Source organism: Euprymna scolopes, chromosome 11 (assembly GCF_053919585.1).
Source record: "Euprymna scolopes isolate OS-2025 chromosome 11, ASM5391958v1, whole genome shotgun sequence".
Lineage (NCBI taxonomy): Eukaryota > Metazoa > Mollusca > Cephalopoda > Sepiida > Sepiolidae > Euprymna > Euprymna scolopes.
Window position 1 is genome coordinate 130272825 of NC_136492.1, and position 19194 is coordinate 130292018.

The 19194-nt window shown below is 29.3% G+C and overlaps 1 protein-coding gene across 2 annotated transcripts in view; it reads left to right on the forward strand.

Moving 5' to 3' along the window:
• Positions 1-228: 228 nt before the first annotated feature.
• The window catches only part of LOC145288088 (neuroligin-2-like), a 298059-nt gene continuing 279093 nt past the window's right edge, over positions 229-19194 (forward strand). Inside the window, exon 1 of one of the 2 annotated variants that reach the window (XM_080136145.1) lies at positions 229-378. In XM_080136145.1, the coding sequence (XP_079992271.1) occupies positions 249-378 (130 nt within the window). In that variant the 5' untranslated portion in view covers positions 229-248. The remainder of the gene's footprint in view (positions 379-19194) is intronic. The other variant, XM_080136144.1, reaches the window with a different exon arrangement.

Sequence of the window (19194 nt, forward strand, 5' to 3'; positions counted from 1 at the left end):
GGGTGCTAAACCAGCGGGGATGGGGATTCTTCCATTACACCATTTCGAGCCACAGCAATGCCTGCAAGGGCACATCTAGTATATATATATATATATATATATATATATATATATATATATATATATATATATATATATATATATATATATATATATTCTCAGTATATTTGCATACATATTAGATTTGTATTTTTTATTAATGATGTGTATTCTTTTTAATTCTTATAGAATGGAACCAGACCGAACCGATGCCAGTCATGGTTTTCATCCACGGCGAATCCTACGACACTGGAAGTGGAAATATCTACGATGGAAGTGTCTTAGCAAGCTATGGTAAAGTCATCGTGGTCACGCTTAACTACAGGTTGGGTGTGCTAGGTAAGTTGCAATTTTTATGTAGATTTTTTGTGTAACTTGTGTATGTTTTTTACGACGTCTACACAACAGAAAGCCGACTTCGTGACTAACTAATGTCAAAAGTTATATGCGACATGTAAATTAGATGTTATTACTCATTGAATGATTAACGGTGTTTATTAAAACATAGAAAACATATGTGAAAAATCGACCAAGGTCACTCATTAATAATCGTCAGCATAAGAAAAAATATGCTTTATTTTAATAATGAGTGAGTTGTTTCTATTTATGCGTTTTTTCACATATTATTGGTTGACATATATGTATTTACATGTACGTGTTTACATATAAAGTTGGTTAATAAGATATTTCCAAATCATGCAATACTGAATGCCATCGTTCCCTTTTTATAGTTTGCGGAACCTAATTAATTTATGGCGTTTCATAAATATAGAAGAAACACATACATACTAACTTTAAATCACGCACGAAAAAAAAAACATTTCTAAAAATGTCACATTTATTCGTTGAGGCTCGACTGATAAGTCCAACATAAAACATTAAAACAGAAAAGCCAAAAAGGTGTTCCTACTTTACCATACAGCGACCGCCAATCTCCATGAAAGAACTGTGCAACCACTAAACAGAAACACATACTCCTTAATCTTAAGGTACTCTGTTATTACAGCATAGAATTACAATATAGGTTTCTGTTTTACACACATATTCACCTTTTGAATAAAATGTAATTTATTAGCTTGAATTATTTCAGAAAACAAATAACAGGTAAGAAATGACATACAAACAATTCTACATTAACAGCCAATGTTTGTGAGGTATCCGGGCGATAAACCCAAGTTTTCTTTACAGAAGGAATGCCAACATAAATGAACTGTCAGGTGTGTTAATTGGTGTTCAACTCACGCGCCTAATTTGCCATGAATAGAATAAATAATTAGCAAATATATAAATACCGTTATCATATAGGCAACATATGTATTTGATGGTTTCTTTTACTTTCTGTGAACCCCCACGTTCGTACATAATACTGCATGAATACAATGAAAAAAAGGAATATGTTCTTATATGTGCGTATTTTCCAGATTTTATAAAGTCCAACTAAAATTAATTTACTTATTTTTATACAGGTAGTTTCTGGGTTTTTTTTCCGTCGGTAAGCGATTCCTATTTCCATGTTTGTACTAAGCAACCACATTTAAGTTTTCCCTCTTCAATAGAAGTTTAATGATTAACGAATAAATTGTAATGGCTGTGTATTAGTTTGCAATGAATTTAACAGTTTAAATTCGTTTAAAGTTGATACAATGAATCAAAGTAAACTGTTTTCAAGGAATTTCCGCTTTTTATATCTTGTTCATGAAAGCTAAGACTTTCCCTAGTACAGTTAAACTAAAACAAAATAATACAGATAACAAAAAAATTATATATAAATAAAGAAGGCACGGCTGCCATTTTATTTCATGCAACATTTTTAATTTTACTCTTTATATTTAGTAAAAGAAAAGCGTATTAAGTTTTCATAATGCTTATGTTCATTAAAATTATATTCAAGCAGCAAATTGACATAATGTCATACATTCTGCAGTTATCTCTTACATATTGAACAATATATATATATATATATATGAATATATATACATATATATATATGATGTAATATTATTTTAGTGCACTTGTTTGTATCTCTTTAGCACATTATAAATATTACATCTAATGTTTGAAATTGCTTTCATTACTCTGATCATGAACATCTGCCTCACATTCTAATTTCTTTTTAGTATTGTTTTTTAACATCTTAGATCCGTTTTAGTCAGCAAAATTGGAGACCCTAGATTTTTTCAAGGTTATATATTTGTCTAACATATCCGATATCCTTCAGTTCAATAACATAATTTAATAATAATTTTCAGTTTACTTCCATAATTCAATAATAATCGTGTGTACTAAGTGCATAGGTATTGAGGGTGTAGTTGGTTTTATATCTATTATTACTGCTGTGTAATAATGTACAATTATGTTAAATACTAATTATTTCTCTTTATATTCTCTTTTATTATTATATTATTGTCGGATTCTCACCGGCCCATCTTCATTCGAAGAGTATCTGTCTCTTCTCATACCTAAACTCTATTTTCTATAGTTACCCCGCTTTTTTTCAGCTCCCCATACGCCTATTGCTGAGAGCTACGCGCGTTTTTTTTGTGTGTGTGTATTGCGCTTTTTATTTTTTGCGTTATTCCCCTTGAAACATCTAGCAAATCGTGTTCGCATTGAAATTCTACATCTTCATTCGGGAACGCGTCATGTGCGAATCATGAATAAAAACATGAATGAACAAACAGAATTTGAAAAAAGATCGGAGAAAACCATATCTGATTTTTTTTTACTCGTACACAAAATGCGTGCCAAATTTATATTATCTGAAATATAACATACAGTAGACATTTTATAACATTACTCTAATGTTCAGAAATATATTTTAAAACAGTAGATTTATCAAAATTAACAAAACATTAAATAGACGAAAAGATAATAAATTAATAGAAACCAGATACATTTTGTTAGTTGTATGTTAAAAAGTTGGTCCCATAGATGGGGTGTGCAAAATAACGGCTTGTAGATTTTGTTGATATAAAAACATTTAAGGATAATAAAGAAATCGGATATTTTTAATAAAAACGTGCATTTAATAAGTCTTCTATTAAGTTGCTATAAATTTGTAAGGTTATATAATGTAGTTGTTTCATGTATAATTCAATACGCCAAGTAACTATATAAGAATTATTCAAAAATGATTTCATTAGAATTTAATATAACATTTTCCTTACTAACCTGTGTATGTGTAAGTAGACGGAGAAGTACTGACAGTTCTGGCATATCTATCTATCAATCCATTAATCTATGTAACTATCTATCTATCTATCCATCAATCTATCTTTATATCTATCTATGGCTTTATATATCTATATTTTTAGAACACTACTCAACGAAATTCTGATCTACAGAACTGTTCTTTGGTATACAGACATGCGAAAAATGTCTTTCGTTCTTATCAGAAACAAGAAAACCTGCTACTGTTTAAAAAAATGAAAAATCGGTTCGTGGGGCGGATCTGATTTTTGTCCATTTGCTTACTGATTCCTTAATGCACATACGTGAATATAAAACATAACGTATCGCATACGTTAAGGAAAAGTAGTTAAAAATAGAGTTTTAAGCCCGTATCATACTCGATTGATGATTACATAACTTGACTCAGTGCTTTTTGGTTGTCGTTTGAATCGCGCTTTTTTTTTTCTTTATTTTTACAAGGAGTGCCAAATTTTTCGACCAAAAACCTCATGGAGCATGCTAGTATATATATATATATATATATATATATATATATATATATATATATATATATATATATATATATATATATAAATATATATATATTTAAAGGAGATTAGAGTAATAGTCTAAAGAGCTAAGTGTATGTTAATGTAATAAAATAAAAAGCTTTAGCAAACATCTAAATGACTACTTTAAACACAGTTCCTTATTTCAAAAAAAGAAAAACTAAAAGATTCATCTGCCTTACTTTTAATGCTAGGTTTATTTTTGGCGTCTTTTAAATTCAATAAAAATCCTCCTAAATTTGCTGATGAGGAGACCGTGCTTACCAAAAAAAACTATATATAATTGTTCTACATAACTTCATGTATACCACAAATAAAAAGCACGGATTTCCGAAACGATCGTACAGATAATTGACTTTGTTGTTGTTCCTTCTTATGAAACTGATTTTTAATTTAATTAAAATTTGATTTTTAAATTAATTTTTTTTTTTACTTTTTAAAAATATAAATCACATTACTTAATATATATATATATATATATATATATATATATATATATATATATATATATATATATATATATATATTATAAAAGGAGTTATTATTGCATGATCAAATCAGATAGAAGGAAATCACAACACGCAGTGAATGGTAGCTGTTTCAGAAAGCAGTTTTTGAATCTCATAAAAATACATCGAAATTGTGACATGTTTTAGTAATATTTTATGTATGGTATGTTTCTGGAAGTTTGCTTTATATATGCATAAACATGCCCCTGATAGTGTGTTTGTCTATTTTTATGGGATACTACTGTGCGTTTTATTGAAAGAGTAAAGTTTATTTAAATATGTAGTATCATCAATCAAAATGAATGTTAACATATATATATGTGTATGTGTTTGCTATGTGTTTGTATAAATATAAATTTTTATACTTATATGTGCATGTACATATATATATAAATATGTAAGTATGTATATATATACGTGTGTGTATGCGTTTGTGTGTGTAAACAAACCTTTTTTGTTTATCTATTGAAATGTTACTCCTCATATAAACGTTTAAGTACTACATTGAAACTGATTATTACACAATTGTATGCTCACATAATATTAGACATACTTTTTACTTCATTCATTTTCCATATATGTTCCTCAGTGCAACAATGAATATATATATATATATATGCGTGTGTATATGATTATATGTATATATATATATGTGTGTGTATATGAATATGTAAATACATGTATATATATATATATATGTGTGTGTGTGTGTGTGTGTGCACCTCGTTAAAACACAACGCTGTTAGGCATTCATATCAAGGTGTAAATGTTTTTATATACTGTAACTGGTAGCTTCTCTTTAAATATAATTGTACTCTCACAATCTACATTACGTTCACATGATTACTGCTAAGACAATCTGCAACCGAAACGCTTACGTCCTGAATAATATATATCCAACTTCTTTATTGTCTAATACGACAGTTTTATACTCACAGTTAGACCCCTATTCATCAAATGCAAACTTTGCCTGCCACTTTAAGACAGTTGCGCAACTATTCGTATACGGAAAAATATACCAACATCAATGAATTACCAACTTTCATGAAACCTTCCCAATAAATAGTTGCCTCTCTTCAAGCATATCAAGCCTTACCAATAAAAAAAAACATGTTCGCAGCACTATCTCTCAAAGCTGTGCATCAGAATAGTTTTTTTACGGTTTAGATATTGACCGAAATGGTACAGATTATATAAAATACTTTTTATATACTTGTATCGGCAAGAGATATGTCGATATTCATAATGACATTTGTAAATCTCCAAATAATATAAGATTTGTGGCAGACCTTGAATTCTTGTAGCTTTTATTATAGACGAAATAGGTATCTGTTTGCTATTTTTTAATTGTCTAATGAAAACAGAACAAACATAAACAGCAAACGGAAGATGCAGCAAATAGAGACGGGGAGACGAACGGATTTGTTCAGTAGCATAAAATGAGTTAACAATTATTCTCATCGTGGTTCGTAGCGATGTATTGGTATGCTTTTGCGTTTCGGCAGGAGGCTTCCGTGCACGAAGACTTCTGTGATGTCCCATCAAGAAGCATCATATTTTCCTGCTGCTTGCAATGAAGAAGGGCAGATATGCCAATCATATCAGGAAGGAAGTGAGCGACTTTAAATGGACACAGTGGTTGAACGTAAGAGCAACGCAAAAAAAGTAAACGAAATAAATAAACGCAACTACACGGTGAATGTAAAAATAAATTGACATATAAAAAACAGGTGTTTACAAAAAAAGTAAAAAAAAAATGTGTGCGGGGTGGAATTTAAAAGATCTGAAAAAGTAAATAATGCGTGCCACGTGAATTTCCCAACGAAAAAAAATTTGATTGATACTACTTCTAAAATATAGATACATAACTACATCTCTCTCACTATCTACCTATCTCTCTCTCTCTATATATATATATATAGATAGATATAGATACATATATTGATATATGTTTACCCCCATATGCACACATGAATATATATCCACCCACACACACACACACACACACACACACACACACACACATATATATAATATATATATATATATACAAAAAGGATGAATATGTATATGTATATAAAACACACACACACACACACATATATATATACAAAGAATATATCTCTCTACACATACGCGTGTATGTATAAACCACACACACACACACACATATATATATATATATATATATATATATATATATATATATATATATATATATATATATATGAGAATGGCAGGTTTATTTTATCACACAAATTATTATACAAAATTAATATTCCACGCGTAAATTTTCAGTATTTTCTTCAACAGTGACTGATAGATAAAGCCAGGTGGTAAGTTATTAAATCGTATGGGTCACACAGAATATTCTATTAAATAGTTGAGGTTATCTGCTTTAAAATATCTAGCGAGCATAATATATATATATATGTATATATATATATATATATATATATATATATATATATATATATATGTATATATATATATATTTCTGGCAGTTATCTTAGATATGTAAAGTATAGTAATTCCTTCAATAAGTACACGAACTCGAAAACTTACGCTGCTATATTTAATGTATTTGTTTATAAAGATAAAATAAAGTGCGAAGTAAGAAATCACGTAACACCGACCAAGAGGAGTTACTCTCAGCCAATCAAGGCGATAAGGGTCTCAGATAAGAATGCCTTTCTCAAACAAGAGGTATTGCTATCCGGATAATTAGTTAAGCTGTAGCGTCTACAAAATGAATGATCCCTGGGAAGACCCGAGTGTTCCTCAATAATTTATTTAAATGTTTTCTCATTAATGAGTTCAATGCATGATAAACGAGAAGCACCCATTTTTAAGTAGGCTTTTCCCATGCATTCATCGTAAAACTAAAATGTCTGCAACCGTGATATTTAAAAACAAAAACACAAAAAAAACAGACAAACTTTAATAATTTTATGATAATTTGTTTGAATTTTAAAAATATTTTTTTGCGAAGTAGTCCATCGAGTAAATCACTTTCGCTAATATATAATATTCAATAAAGGATGTATTATTTACTAATATATGCAATCTTAATTTAAAGTGTCAGTCTTATTGTACGAGCGTCCAGATAATATATATATATATATATATATATATATATATATATATACATATACATATATATATATATATATATATATATATATATATATATATATACATATATATATATAAACAAATGATCAATAAAATATGTTAAAAGACATCTTAAAAAACAGATTTAAAAAATATTTTATTTTAAAAAACGAAGCACAAGATAAGTGGATAGTCCTTAATCCGCGGAGTTTCGAAGAAATACTCTCCTTCTCATCAGAGAGCAGGAATTAGCAAAATGTAGGATCGGATTTTGCATATAAAAGTTTTTAATGAAACTACAAGTAAGTCACAGATCTTACTTGGTTAAAAAAAGGGTGAGGTAAGGGGAACAGGAGGCAAACGAAAAATGATAAAAAGATTGCACATGAATGGATAGTCCGTTGAAGGGTAAAAATCCAAAAATGGTAAATCCAAAACGGTCGAATTTAAAATTTTAATCCAATTGGTAAATTCCAAATGGTTCAAAATAATCCAAAAGGCAGAGTTCCTTGGAAAAAAGCGCAAATGGAATGAATTCCAAATCATTAAAAGAAAAGCACAGGAGATAAAATTTAAATCACGTCTGTCAAGGCTGGATGAATCAAAAAAATTAATTTTTTTTTTTAAAGGTTTTTTTTTATTTTATATATATATATATATATATATATATATATATATATATATATATATATGTATATATATATATATATATATATATATATATATATATATACAACATAGTATTTTTGGTCCAAAAAGATTTTAGATTCGACAAATAGTTGGTGCCGTCGGTTTCAAGCCAGATGCTTAGAATCGTTTTAGATATCCATATAAAACTCTCGTCAGAGGATACTCATCGGTGAAGAGAGCTTGATGCGGATATTAAAACGGCCCTAATTATCGGACTTGAGAACGGCGGTACGAATTATGTATACAAAATATTAATATTTTTTTGAATTTCCTTATAATTGAGGACTTTGCTGGATTGCCTTTGCAAAAAACAAAAAAAAAACTTATAATCTCTCTCTCTCTCTCTCTCTCTCTCTCTCTCTCTATATATATATATATATATATATATATATATATATATATACATATATATATATATATATATTTATATGATTTAAATATCATATTATGATAAGATATATATATATATATATATATATACATATATATACATATATTTATATGATTTAAATATCATATTATAATAAGATATATATATATATACATATATATATATATATATATATATATATATATGTATATCATGTTTTAATTTATATCCAGATGCTAGTTGACATAAGTCCAACTAAATAATTACAGTTTTACATGCGCATATGGAAAGAAATACCAGCCATATTCTTTAAAATTCTTATTTGCGTAGTGGTCGAAAATGATGTAATGTTTATAAAAAAATGAGCTATTAGCACTACATCTATCGAATTATAAATAAAAAATATGGCTGTATTATTGACAGCGTGTGTAGATACTTCTTAATAATCAGGATGTACACGGTGTGAAATGAGTATAATTTTAATTTATTTTATTGCCCCTCATAGCAGTGTGAACGTTTTTTTGTATTGAAATTGACTTGTGTACATGGTTTTCAAACATCGCAAGATATATGTGGGTTTGTCTGTGTATGCATAATTATATATATTTGTAATTTGATTTCAAGTGATTATGAAGATGTGTGTCTAACCTTTTAGACACTGTTTACATTATCTACAGATTGCAAAACTTTGAATGGGGCAGGAGCATGTCTGCTGATAGATTCTATTTAATCGTTTTTTAGTTTAACTTTTAAAACTGTCGGCCATTCAACTTCTTCGACAAAATAGAATAACAAAGAAAATATTGATGAAATAAGATTTTCATTAATGTATCTATATAATTAATTTCTTCTTAAAGTTAACAACTGTTCTTGATCTTATTAACCGTCTCGTTGAGTCGATCCACCTCTGTTAGAAGAACCCGCCTTTTGTGGTAAGCTCCAAAAACCCAACTATTTATGCAGTAAATCACCACATTCCATCCTTAGAGTCATATCGATTTATTGAACTCTACGTTAGGGTATGGCATACTGCTAAAGATCAATTTTAATTTAAAATATCCGTTTAATGTAAACGTTCTAAAAGCCATTTTGTTTATAGTATTTCTCTAAAAATTATCTTGTTGTTTGGTATTACAACACTAAATACATTTCTGACGTTTTGCTAATTCGCTGTATACATCAAACATCTTCAATTTTACTATTATTATCGAATTAAAATTATTCAATTATTGCATTAACACGTAGACATATACATAAATTGTTGCTCTACAAGAAACTTGACAAAGTCAGAACATAAGTTGAACATATTAAGAGAACACACATGACATTTTCTAATTACATTTTAACTAAATATCCGGAACAAAATAAGTGTTTGGAACGCAGTGGAAAAAAAGTCAGTTAAGACATGATAGCGGACTATAAATTGTTGCGACTAAAATATGCACAGTGCAATGCGACTATAACCTGAATACTCAATTGAAAAGATATATATATATATGTGTGTGTGTGTGTGTGTGTGTGTGTGTGTGTGTGTGTGTGTGTGTGTGTGTGTGTGTGTGTGTGTGTGTGTGTGTGTGTGTATTAAAGGTACATTGGAGCTGGGGATATACAGTTACAGATAATACTGCTTGAAGTTGAGAATAAAGCATCTGCTTCATATTTTCATGAAAGCTCGATTCATATCAAGTGGGATACGTTCAGGCAATGAAATTTGTCAATACCCTTGAACTACTTTTAGCCGAAAGTAAGGCACTTAAAAGTGATCAATGGATTGATCGATTGACAGGACAGTAGAGGGTATCAAATGAATAATCAATACGGTTAGAGGGTGACCTTTGGAGCATGACCGCCTTCTTTGAAAAGTGATTCACTTTTAGCCTTTGTGAAGTTTTAACAGAAAATACCATCTTGTACAGCAAGCTGAACTACTGTAAGGACCCATGGGACAAACTAGATAATCGAAACATCTACATATAAGTTTCGCCGTTTATTAAATTATATATGTAGTAAAAAAAGCAATATAAAGGATATACCTTTATATATCCTATTATATTTATCAACAGGTCTATCTTTAATCGCCTTAGTACACTATCGCTCCCATTCAATATTTTTATCTTACTATCCATCCATTTATATATTTCTCTCATTTCTCTCTCGCTACACACACACACACACACACACACACACACACCCACACACACACACACACACATATATATAATTATATATATATTTATACATACATAAATATATATACATGCATACATATATATGTATGCACGTATATACATAATGCATGCATATATGTATATATATATATGTATACATATGTATGTGTATATATATATATATTTGTGTGTATATATGTATGTGTATATATATGTATATACATGTATATGCATATATATGTATGTATGTATGTATATATATGTATATATATATATATATATATATATGTATGTGTGTATGCATATGTATGTATGTATATATATGTATATATATACGTATGTAAGTATATAAATAATTGTGTCTCTAAATATATATATATATATATACACACACATGGTGAACAAAAAAAACGGGCCCCGATTCTAATTAGGCCCCGTTCCTTAGTGTTTTGTCCAAATGAAATGAAACTTTGGTTATACCTAGTTTATTATATACAAAACATCACACAAAAACACTGGGGGCTTTGGATTTTTTTCTCTGGCTTCCATTCAGCTTTTGTGTTTTTGCGGTCACCCTCTATAAATATAATTGGGTGCCTAAATGCTTGTGGGAAATAATTGCTTGGATACAGAGAATTTTTTTTTAATGAATTCGACAGCAAATTAAAAGATAGGACTTTGTCATAAAATTGAATAGTACTTTTTCTCTTATTACATGTTAACATTAGTTCTTTTTATTTTTTTTATTCAACCGAATATGCCTTATCGTGCTTGCCTATTTTCATATAATAAAGAAATGCTGTTTGTATTTTTGGAGTGTGATTAAAACAATTAAATATAAAAATGTGTCTAGCTATTTGAAAATTGAAGACATAAATTCAAAAAAATATTTGTTGGCAACACTAATATTTAATATATTACTAGAAAATGCATATTATTGTAGAAATGTAGATTGCTGTGTGGGAGGTTTTTCAGGGACTGTTCGAAATTTAAAAGGTGGAACTTTGTATAACTATTAACGACTTATAATAAAAGAACATATTTTTCAAATATAGTTATATGCAATTGAAGTATTCAATATATTACGTGACGTACAGCTACAAGAAATAGGGAATTTTATTTCAAGCAACGGCAATTGAAGAATGCTACGTTCAATTAAAAACTAAGTTGGCTCATAAATAATGTCGCCTCCTTAACTCCTTCAATAATACATTTTATTTATCAATATAAGTACATAATTGAGTCGAATCATTTTTGCCAACTTGAAACAAATTTAATCATCCTATTGCATAGAAATCCGGACTTGTTGAAGCGATTAAGCGAGTTGGTTTCATGTATGCTTTTGAAGTATTTTTGGCGCAGAAAGTTTTCGAAATGCTTGAAATCATGATGATCGGTTGGCGAGAAGTCCGCTGATTATGGCGGATTGAAATATTCGTAGTTCGTTCAGCTTTTGCAGGGTCAGTTGAGCAACTAGCGGGCGAGCGTCGTCATGGAGGAGAATTTGCCCCTTCATTCTTAACAATCTCGAGCACATACATTGGAAATACTGGTGCATCTCGTTATTTTTTCGCACTATTTCTCCGCTTTAAAAGTTTCGCCCAGATTAAAGAAGGTGTGATAGATGAGGTCGGTCGTGGACAACGAAACTTTCACTGCCAATTTTCTTTTTGTGGAATTAAGTATTGTTGAGTTTCTGCGGCATCAAATCGCTCTGTGGAATGGTTCCAGTTGTCATAGAGGGGTCACCTCGTCACACACCACTATACGTTCGATAAATGGGTTGTTTTTTTTGGAACGCAGAAGTTGCCTGAAGAGGACTCATAACGGCATTTTTTTTAATTATCGTTCAGTTAATTCGGCCCCAATTTAGCCTACTTATTTTACTTCCCGCTTCTGTTTAAATAGCGAACGACTGTTTAGTGTTCGAATCCAAGGTGTTCAGAAACATCTCCTTCGGTTTTTCGAAGGTTGGCTTCAATTCAGGCTTTCAAATATTCGTTATCTAACGAGGTCGGCCAGTCGCAACGGCTCTAGGCTCTCATCACCATTGTGAAATTTCTGTAACCTCCGTTGTGTCACACGCTCGTCAGAGGTTCCTGGGTCAAACCTCATTGATATGATTAGCTGTCTCGGGGCAGCCTTTCATGTCTCTTTAACTAGACCAAAAAAATCACACGTATTTGAATTGTGTCCATACTGTCGAAAAGCCTACAAAAATGAATGAAGAGATTGATACCGGTAACGAATTAATCGATTCGATAGAGCGAACAACACGCTTAAAAATATATAACATGGCTATATATATATATATATATATATATATATATATATATATATATATATATATATATATATATCAAGGAATTAATTCAGAAGCTTTAATAAATTTAACCTAAATGGGAAAACCATATAATGTTTTCACCAACCTAAAATGCATCAAGTATTAGGTTGTAGCTTTAGATATAATTCAACCATGATAAGTTATCTTTCAACTTCTGACTCAATCATTCACACCAGATTAAAAACTTGGGCGCAGTCAAAACATATCCAATAGAGAGCTTATATTCTGAAGCTTATAAACACTCACTAAAATTGAAACCTGAAATATTAGGCTAACAATATTATGTTAAATACAATTGAAGCACCAATGCATTTTAATCCCAACTAGACCCATCTATTCAAATAAAACAAAACATGGAATTAAGTCTACATGTAAATAAACTACAAAACGACTTACAGACCTCTCAACAGATAAAAACAGCAGCACGAGGAAAATCTCACAGAAATCCCACCCTCGCTGTAAAATCAGCTACAGTCACACTAAACCTGACAATGTATGCTTAGTCCACTCCTCAGACTATCGAGCAAAAACTAAACAACATTTTTGATTTCTTACCCGAATCGGACACACATATAGACGGAGAGTTCCAAAGATCAAAGAAAAGTTAATTTACTGCTCGTTCAGAAAACACTATTCGGCAGAAAATGTTAACAATAACTCCTCAATCTATACTGCAGAAATTACAGCCATAAATTTGGCTCTAGATTATCACTAACCAAATCTCCAAGAAATCCTTAATATTTGGAGACTCATGATCAGTACTAGAATAACTTAATAAACAACTAAACAATCTCTTATTAATCACATTGGTGCAAAGGATTTATTCTACCATACAACACACGCCATTCTTCTACTGTTGGATTCCTTGTAACTATAGTTCTCGTTGAAATGAAAAAGGCTAACATGGCGCTAAAAGTTCATTAAAACTCTAAGGATTCGACAAACATACCCTATATACGGAATGCGAACCTTCCATAAACAATTTTATTACAAAAAATAAAAAAAAACTGGAACAATTAACAACATAAGAAAAACTACGTAATCCCAGATTATCACGGAAAGTAGAAGTATACTTATCACACATAAGGACAAGTCAAACATACGTAACTGATTCCCACATGATAAAAAGGGAAGAACCTCGCATATGCATACCTTGTCCCAAACCTTATACCAAGAAATACTTTTTACTTGACTACCTCAAATAAATTGACTGGCCTCAAATAAATTTCTTAACGCTATTAGAAGGGCACACACTTACAATAAAATGTAAAGGCCATTGAATAACACACTATACAAAAACATTGCCCGAATATACCTAGCGAAAATCTACTCCGAAATTATATGAAAATTTAAATCTTACATCATTATATGACTCAAAGAATGCCGATATATATGTAAAACAACCAAACAAAATAATGAAAATCAAGGAAGACTATGTATCAAAAATAAATCGATTTCTTACGCTAATGGCAACCTTCTACCTTGTGGGACTATGAAGCTCTCCATCTAGTCTGGTACACTGGTACGTCTGTGCGGGATATAAGGATATATTAAGTTTTGCATTCTCAGTTTCTGGCTTTTACTCTTGTCGTTGTTAGAAGTTTCTTAAAATATGGTGTAATGACAATGCATTTGATTTTTACAAATGCCATAAAGAAATTAAAACAAATATTGAAACATGTATGAGATCATAAGTGATTATCATTAAACATATATTGGGTTACTATTTTAATTCGCAATATTTTTGTTGCGTTAATCGAGTAGACTTAGAATCAAATTAGAGTGTTTTAATAATATTTGAAATTTACAGACATTTCATTTAATTATGTCCGATCGAAAAACATTATTTCTGGCACAACTGATGCATAAGGATTCGGTAAATATATTTCGAATATTCTATTGGAGACATGTAATTAATTAACCTAATAAACTTGTAAATCTCACAGTATTCGAATGATGCCATTTGGATTGCGGTTCGAATTACATTTTACTTTAATACTGTAATATTAGAGTTTGTATTTTAGAAAATAAAATATTCTCCTGTTAAGGACACATGTTTAAATTAAAACAAAACTTGTAATCCTGTAAAAAATACGCATAGTAGTTTTATTGTTTTTGGTCCTCTCGTTGATTACATAATAATATAGGACAGAGGTGTATACGGTAACTATGCTCCCCGTTCCCCGTTGGTTCTTTATTTAATTTTATGTTTGGTTGTTTTTGTTTTACGGCATATCAGCCTTTTTTCAGGTTATTTAATGTCGAATCTTGTGATTTTGAGGGACGATCTTTTAATGGAGTATATTTGTTTTTTAAGTCGGATTCTATTAAACCCATAGTTGTGACCTTAACAGGTACTACCACTCCGGGTCAGAGTAGCCCTGGGAGCAATGGCAATAAAAGGGTGGCTCCACACTCCCCAAAGCCGGCAAGCTGACCCCTCACTATCGGATATAGTTTTAGGTCATATCCAGGACTTATTTCATTTTAGCTATGGAATTAATGTATGAGCGTGACGTAAAGAAAATAGTGTTTTGTGACATAACAGAAACATTTCTATGAAAATATATCAAAATGAAAAAAAAAGAATATTTCCCTGAGTCTTTCTGTTTATAATTCATTATTTTTGAAAAAAAAGCTTACAGCCATTAAATTGTAAGTGGTTTGCACTACTTATTGGTAAATGTGCACGTAATAGATACCATACTACTTAATGTTAAATTCAAATTGTAATATATCTTTTCATTCAAAGACGAAATAAAAAACAATTGGCACTCTGAAAACGTAAACAGTAAACCAATACGTTTTATTGTCGCGTTGATGCTTTATTCGTAACGCAAATTAAAAAATATATATATATTTTGGGGGTTATTCATTTATGTTGGTAGTGTAGAAAAATGAATAGATTTTTAAGGAAAGATCAAATTTTGCAAAGTAAGGGTTGTGTGTATTTTTTACGCTATTATGTGTTTATGTTTATGTACGCACACGCAACTGGAAGTCGCAAAACGAATGTCGGTTTCACCCCCCCCCGTTAGAAGGTCATTTGAGTTTTATAATGATATAGATTGTCAAAAGAAATGTAAGCATATACACTGAATGGTATAACAAATGTGTCTGTATTTTGTTCACACTGAACTCCTATATAACATCACTGCCATACTATGAAAGAAAATGAACTCTGTTCGATATTCCTCTTCCAGGAGCAAAAAATAACAAAAAACATTTTTTTTTGTTATTTGTTTACTCGCGTGTTTGTTTCTCTTATATCAATAGTTTATCTTGTATCATCTGTGGACTAAAAATACAAAAGGCTTCAGTTAGTTTGAGTCCAGTTTTGTCTCTAGCGATTCCTTCTGGGAATATTGGACCGGATTCTCTTTTCAAATGCAGCGGGTTGATGCCGTGAATTGAAGCAAAATGCGTTCCTTGATAAGTATTTATCATTGTAGTGAACACGGCTAAATAAAAAAAAGAAGATTCAAAAGCAAAGCTCCACGCAAACCCAAAATCGGCTTATGCTTAGCTGGAGATGCACAGTCGGTTGGTTAAGTTGAAAGCCTTTCTTAGAGAGAAATGGTCTGAGCCACATAATAAAACCTATATGAACGAGGAAAAGTCGCATCACTGAATAAATACAAAAGATGTATTTATAGAATTGAATGCTAAATGAAACAACAAACTCACATATCTTTATTAACACCACGTCACATATATATAACTGATTATTATATGTATATATGCATATGCTATATATATATAGATATAATTATAGGTATATTTTTGTAATATATATATATATATATATATATATATATACAAATATATATATATATATATATATATATATTTACTTGGGCTTGTTTCTGTTATCTTCAACGATATTACATTACTGTGTGAGGGATGTTCTCATGTGGCTGGTGTCCCTCTTAGATCTGTAGAGTGCCACTTTATATTTGGACATTTACAAACAAATACACACAGAGACACACGCATGTATATATATATATATATATATATATATATATATATATATATATATATATATATATATATATATATATATATATACATTCTCGCAGGTGATAAAGATAAAAATGTTCAAGGGAGATCGAATAACATATTCAGTTTATTAATTAGATTACAGTAAGCAATTATATCGTATTATTACTAAAGTTTTATTAATTTTAAATGTTTTTACTTTAATATAGCGTTGCTAATAGGTGTTTTAAGATACTCTAATTTACGGTATGTAAACAAGAATTTAGAATTCATTTAAAACCTATGGTTTTATAAAATTAAAAAAATAATTATGAATACCGAAGGATTTCAGTACTCACCCAACAAAGACCATTGACAATCATAACGTAGAATTCTAGTGGAGTCCCATAAATAATCAGTGATTTTTTGACATGTAAGGCCTGAAAAGATACCCTTACAAACTAAGTGTGGTATTTAGTAGCTTATAATAATGACGAGAATTAAAAAAAAATGATTGAAAATATAAGACCCTCCCAATTCCAAATTACGGTTTACAATTTCAAATTGATTTTTATCCATTTGGCTACCAACTATATTTACCTATGGTATTCATAAAATCTTTTTCTAAAAATACAATTATTTTACGCAGTTACACCGCTCTCTAACCTTACATCGCGGAGGAAATACAATTTTAAAATATCAAAATATGTTTTTTTAGAATTGTAATACACGTATTTTTACAGCAATAATTTTAACCCAAGCAATTTCCGTAAAAATGCATGAAGTGTTTATTGGAGCCTATTATTTGTTTTGGGTTTTAATACAAATCGATTATTAAATATACCATCTTATGTAAAAACACAAATATAAGTTAAACACGAATAAAACTCCGATCAATATCAGATAGCACCCCCCCCGCAAAGGAAAACGCATTTGATTTTGGAAAAGCAAAATTGAATGTAACTGTTAAAAAAAAAACTAGACTTCTTTTGATTTGATTTTTATTCTTCTAGAATTTTACTTGTTAATATGTGACCTCAAATAAAATTATCGTAGTGTTCACGTCAATTTGAATAAATAGACTAGCAGCGTATTTGAATAGATATTATTTACCTATTGTTTTAGATAAATATATATTATAGTATGATCTAAAATGAAATAATGTGTCCTCATTCTTCTCATTGAACTTATGAAAATAAGTCGTGTTATAAGCTTACTCAAATAATGGAAGATATATAAACTGTGTTTCTAAGAGTATTTTGTTATGCCCTCATAGTTGTAATCTAAAGAAAATTTTGATTATTATTTTGTTACAATTTTTTCTAAATATTTAGAGACAATGAAAATCTATGTGTATTTTATGTGCCACCATAGTTTATAAATTTGCGCCTGTATTATTAAAATCGAGGACAAACAGACATTCCCGTAAATATTAGAAATAGTGTATAAAATGTTGAGGAAAAAAGATATATATGTGCATCAATTTAGAGTTGTAGCAAGTCAAATTATATCGGTGAATTCACAGAACGCAATTACGATAAAAAAATAAAATCAGTTATTTAAAAGCGCCGCTAATGGAATCTCGAAATTATGTATAAATACATGCTCATATTTTAAGGTAAAATGTAAGATGTATATTTAATGGATGAATTGCCAGATATGTGAGGCTATAAAATTTACAAGAAAAAAAATCATCTAATGATATATTGGTTCAGTATATATATATATATATATATATATATATATATATATATATATATATATATATATATATATATATATATAAATATATATATATATATATATATATATATATATATATCTTTATATATATATATATATATATATATATATATATATATATATATATATACGGAGAAAGAGATAGAGCGAGAGATATGCATATATATTTTTTTTTGTTTTCCATTCATCGTCAATAATAAATGTAGGCCTAAATTGAATATAAAATAATTAAATATGTATGCTTACGTATTTGAATAACAATCCAACATCACACACAATATATAAAAATGTATGCATTTATATAAATATATATATATATGTATATATATATATATATATATATATATACATGCATTCATACATATATATGAATATATGTATATATATACTTTTGTATATATATATATATATGTATATATATGTATACGTATATATATATATTTATATATATGTATAGACATATGCATATATATGTATATGTATGTATATATGCATA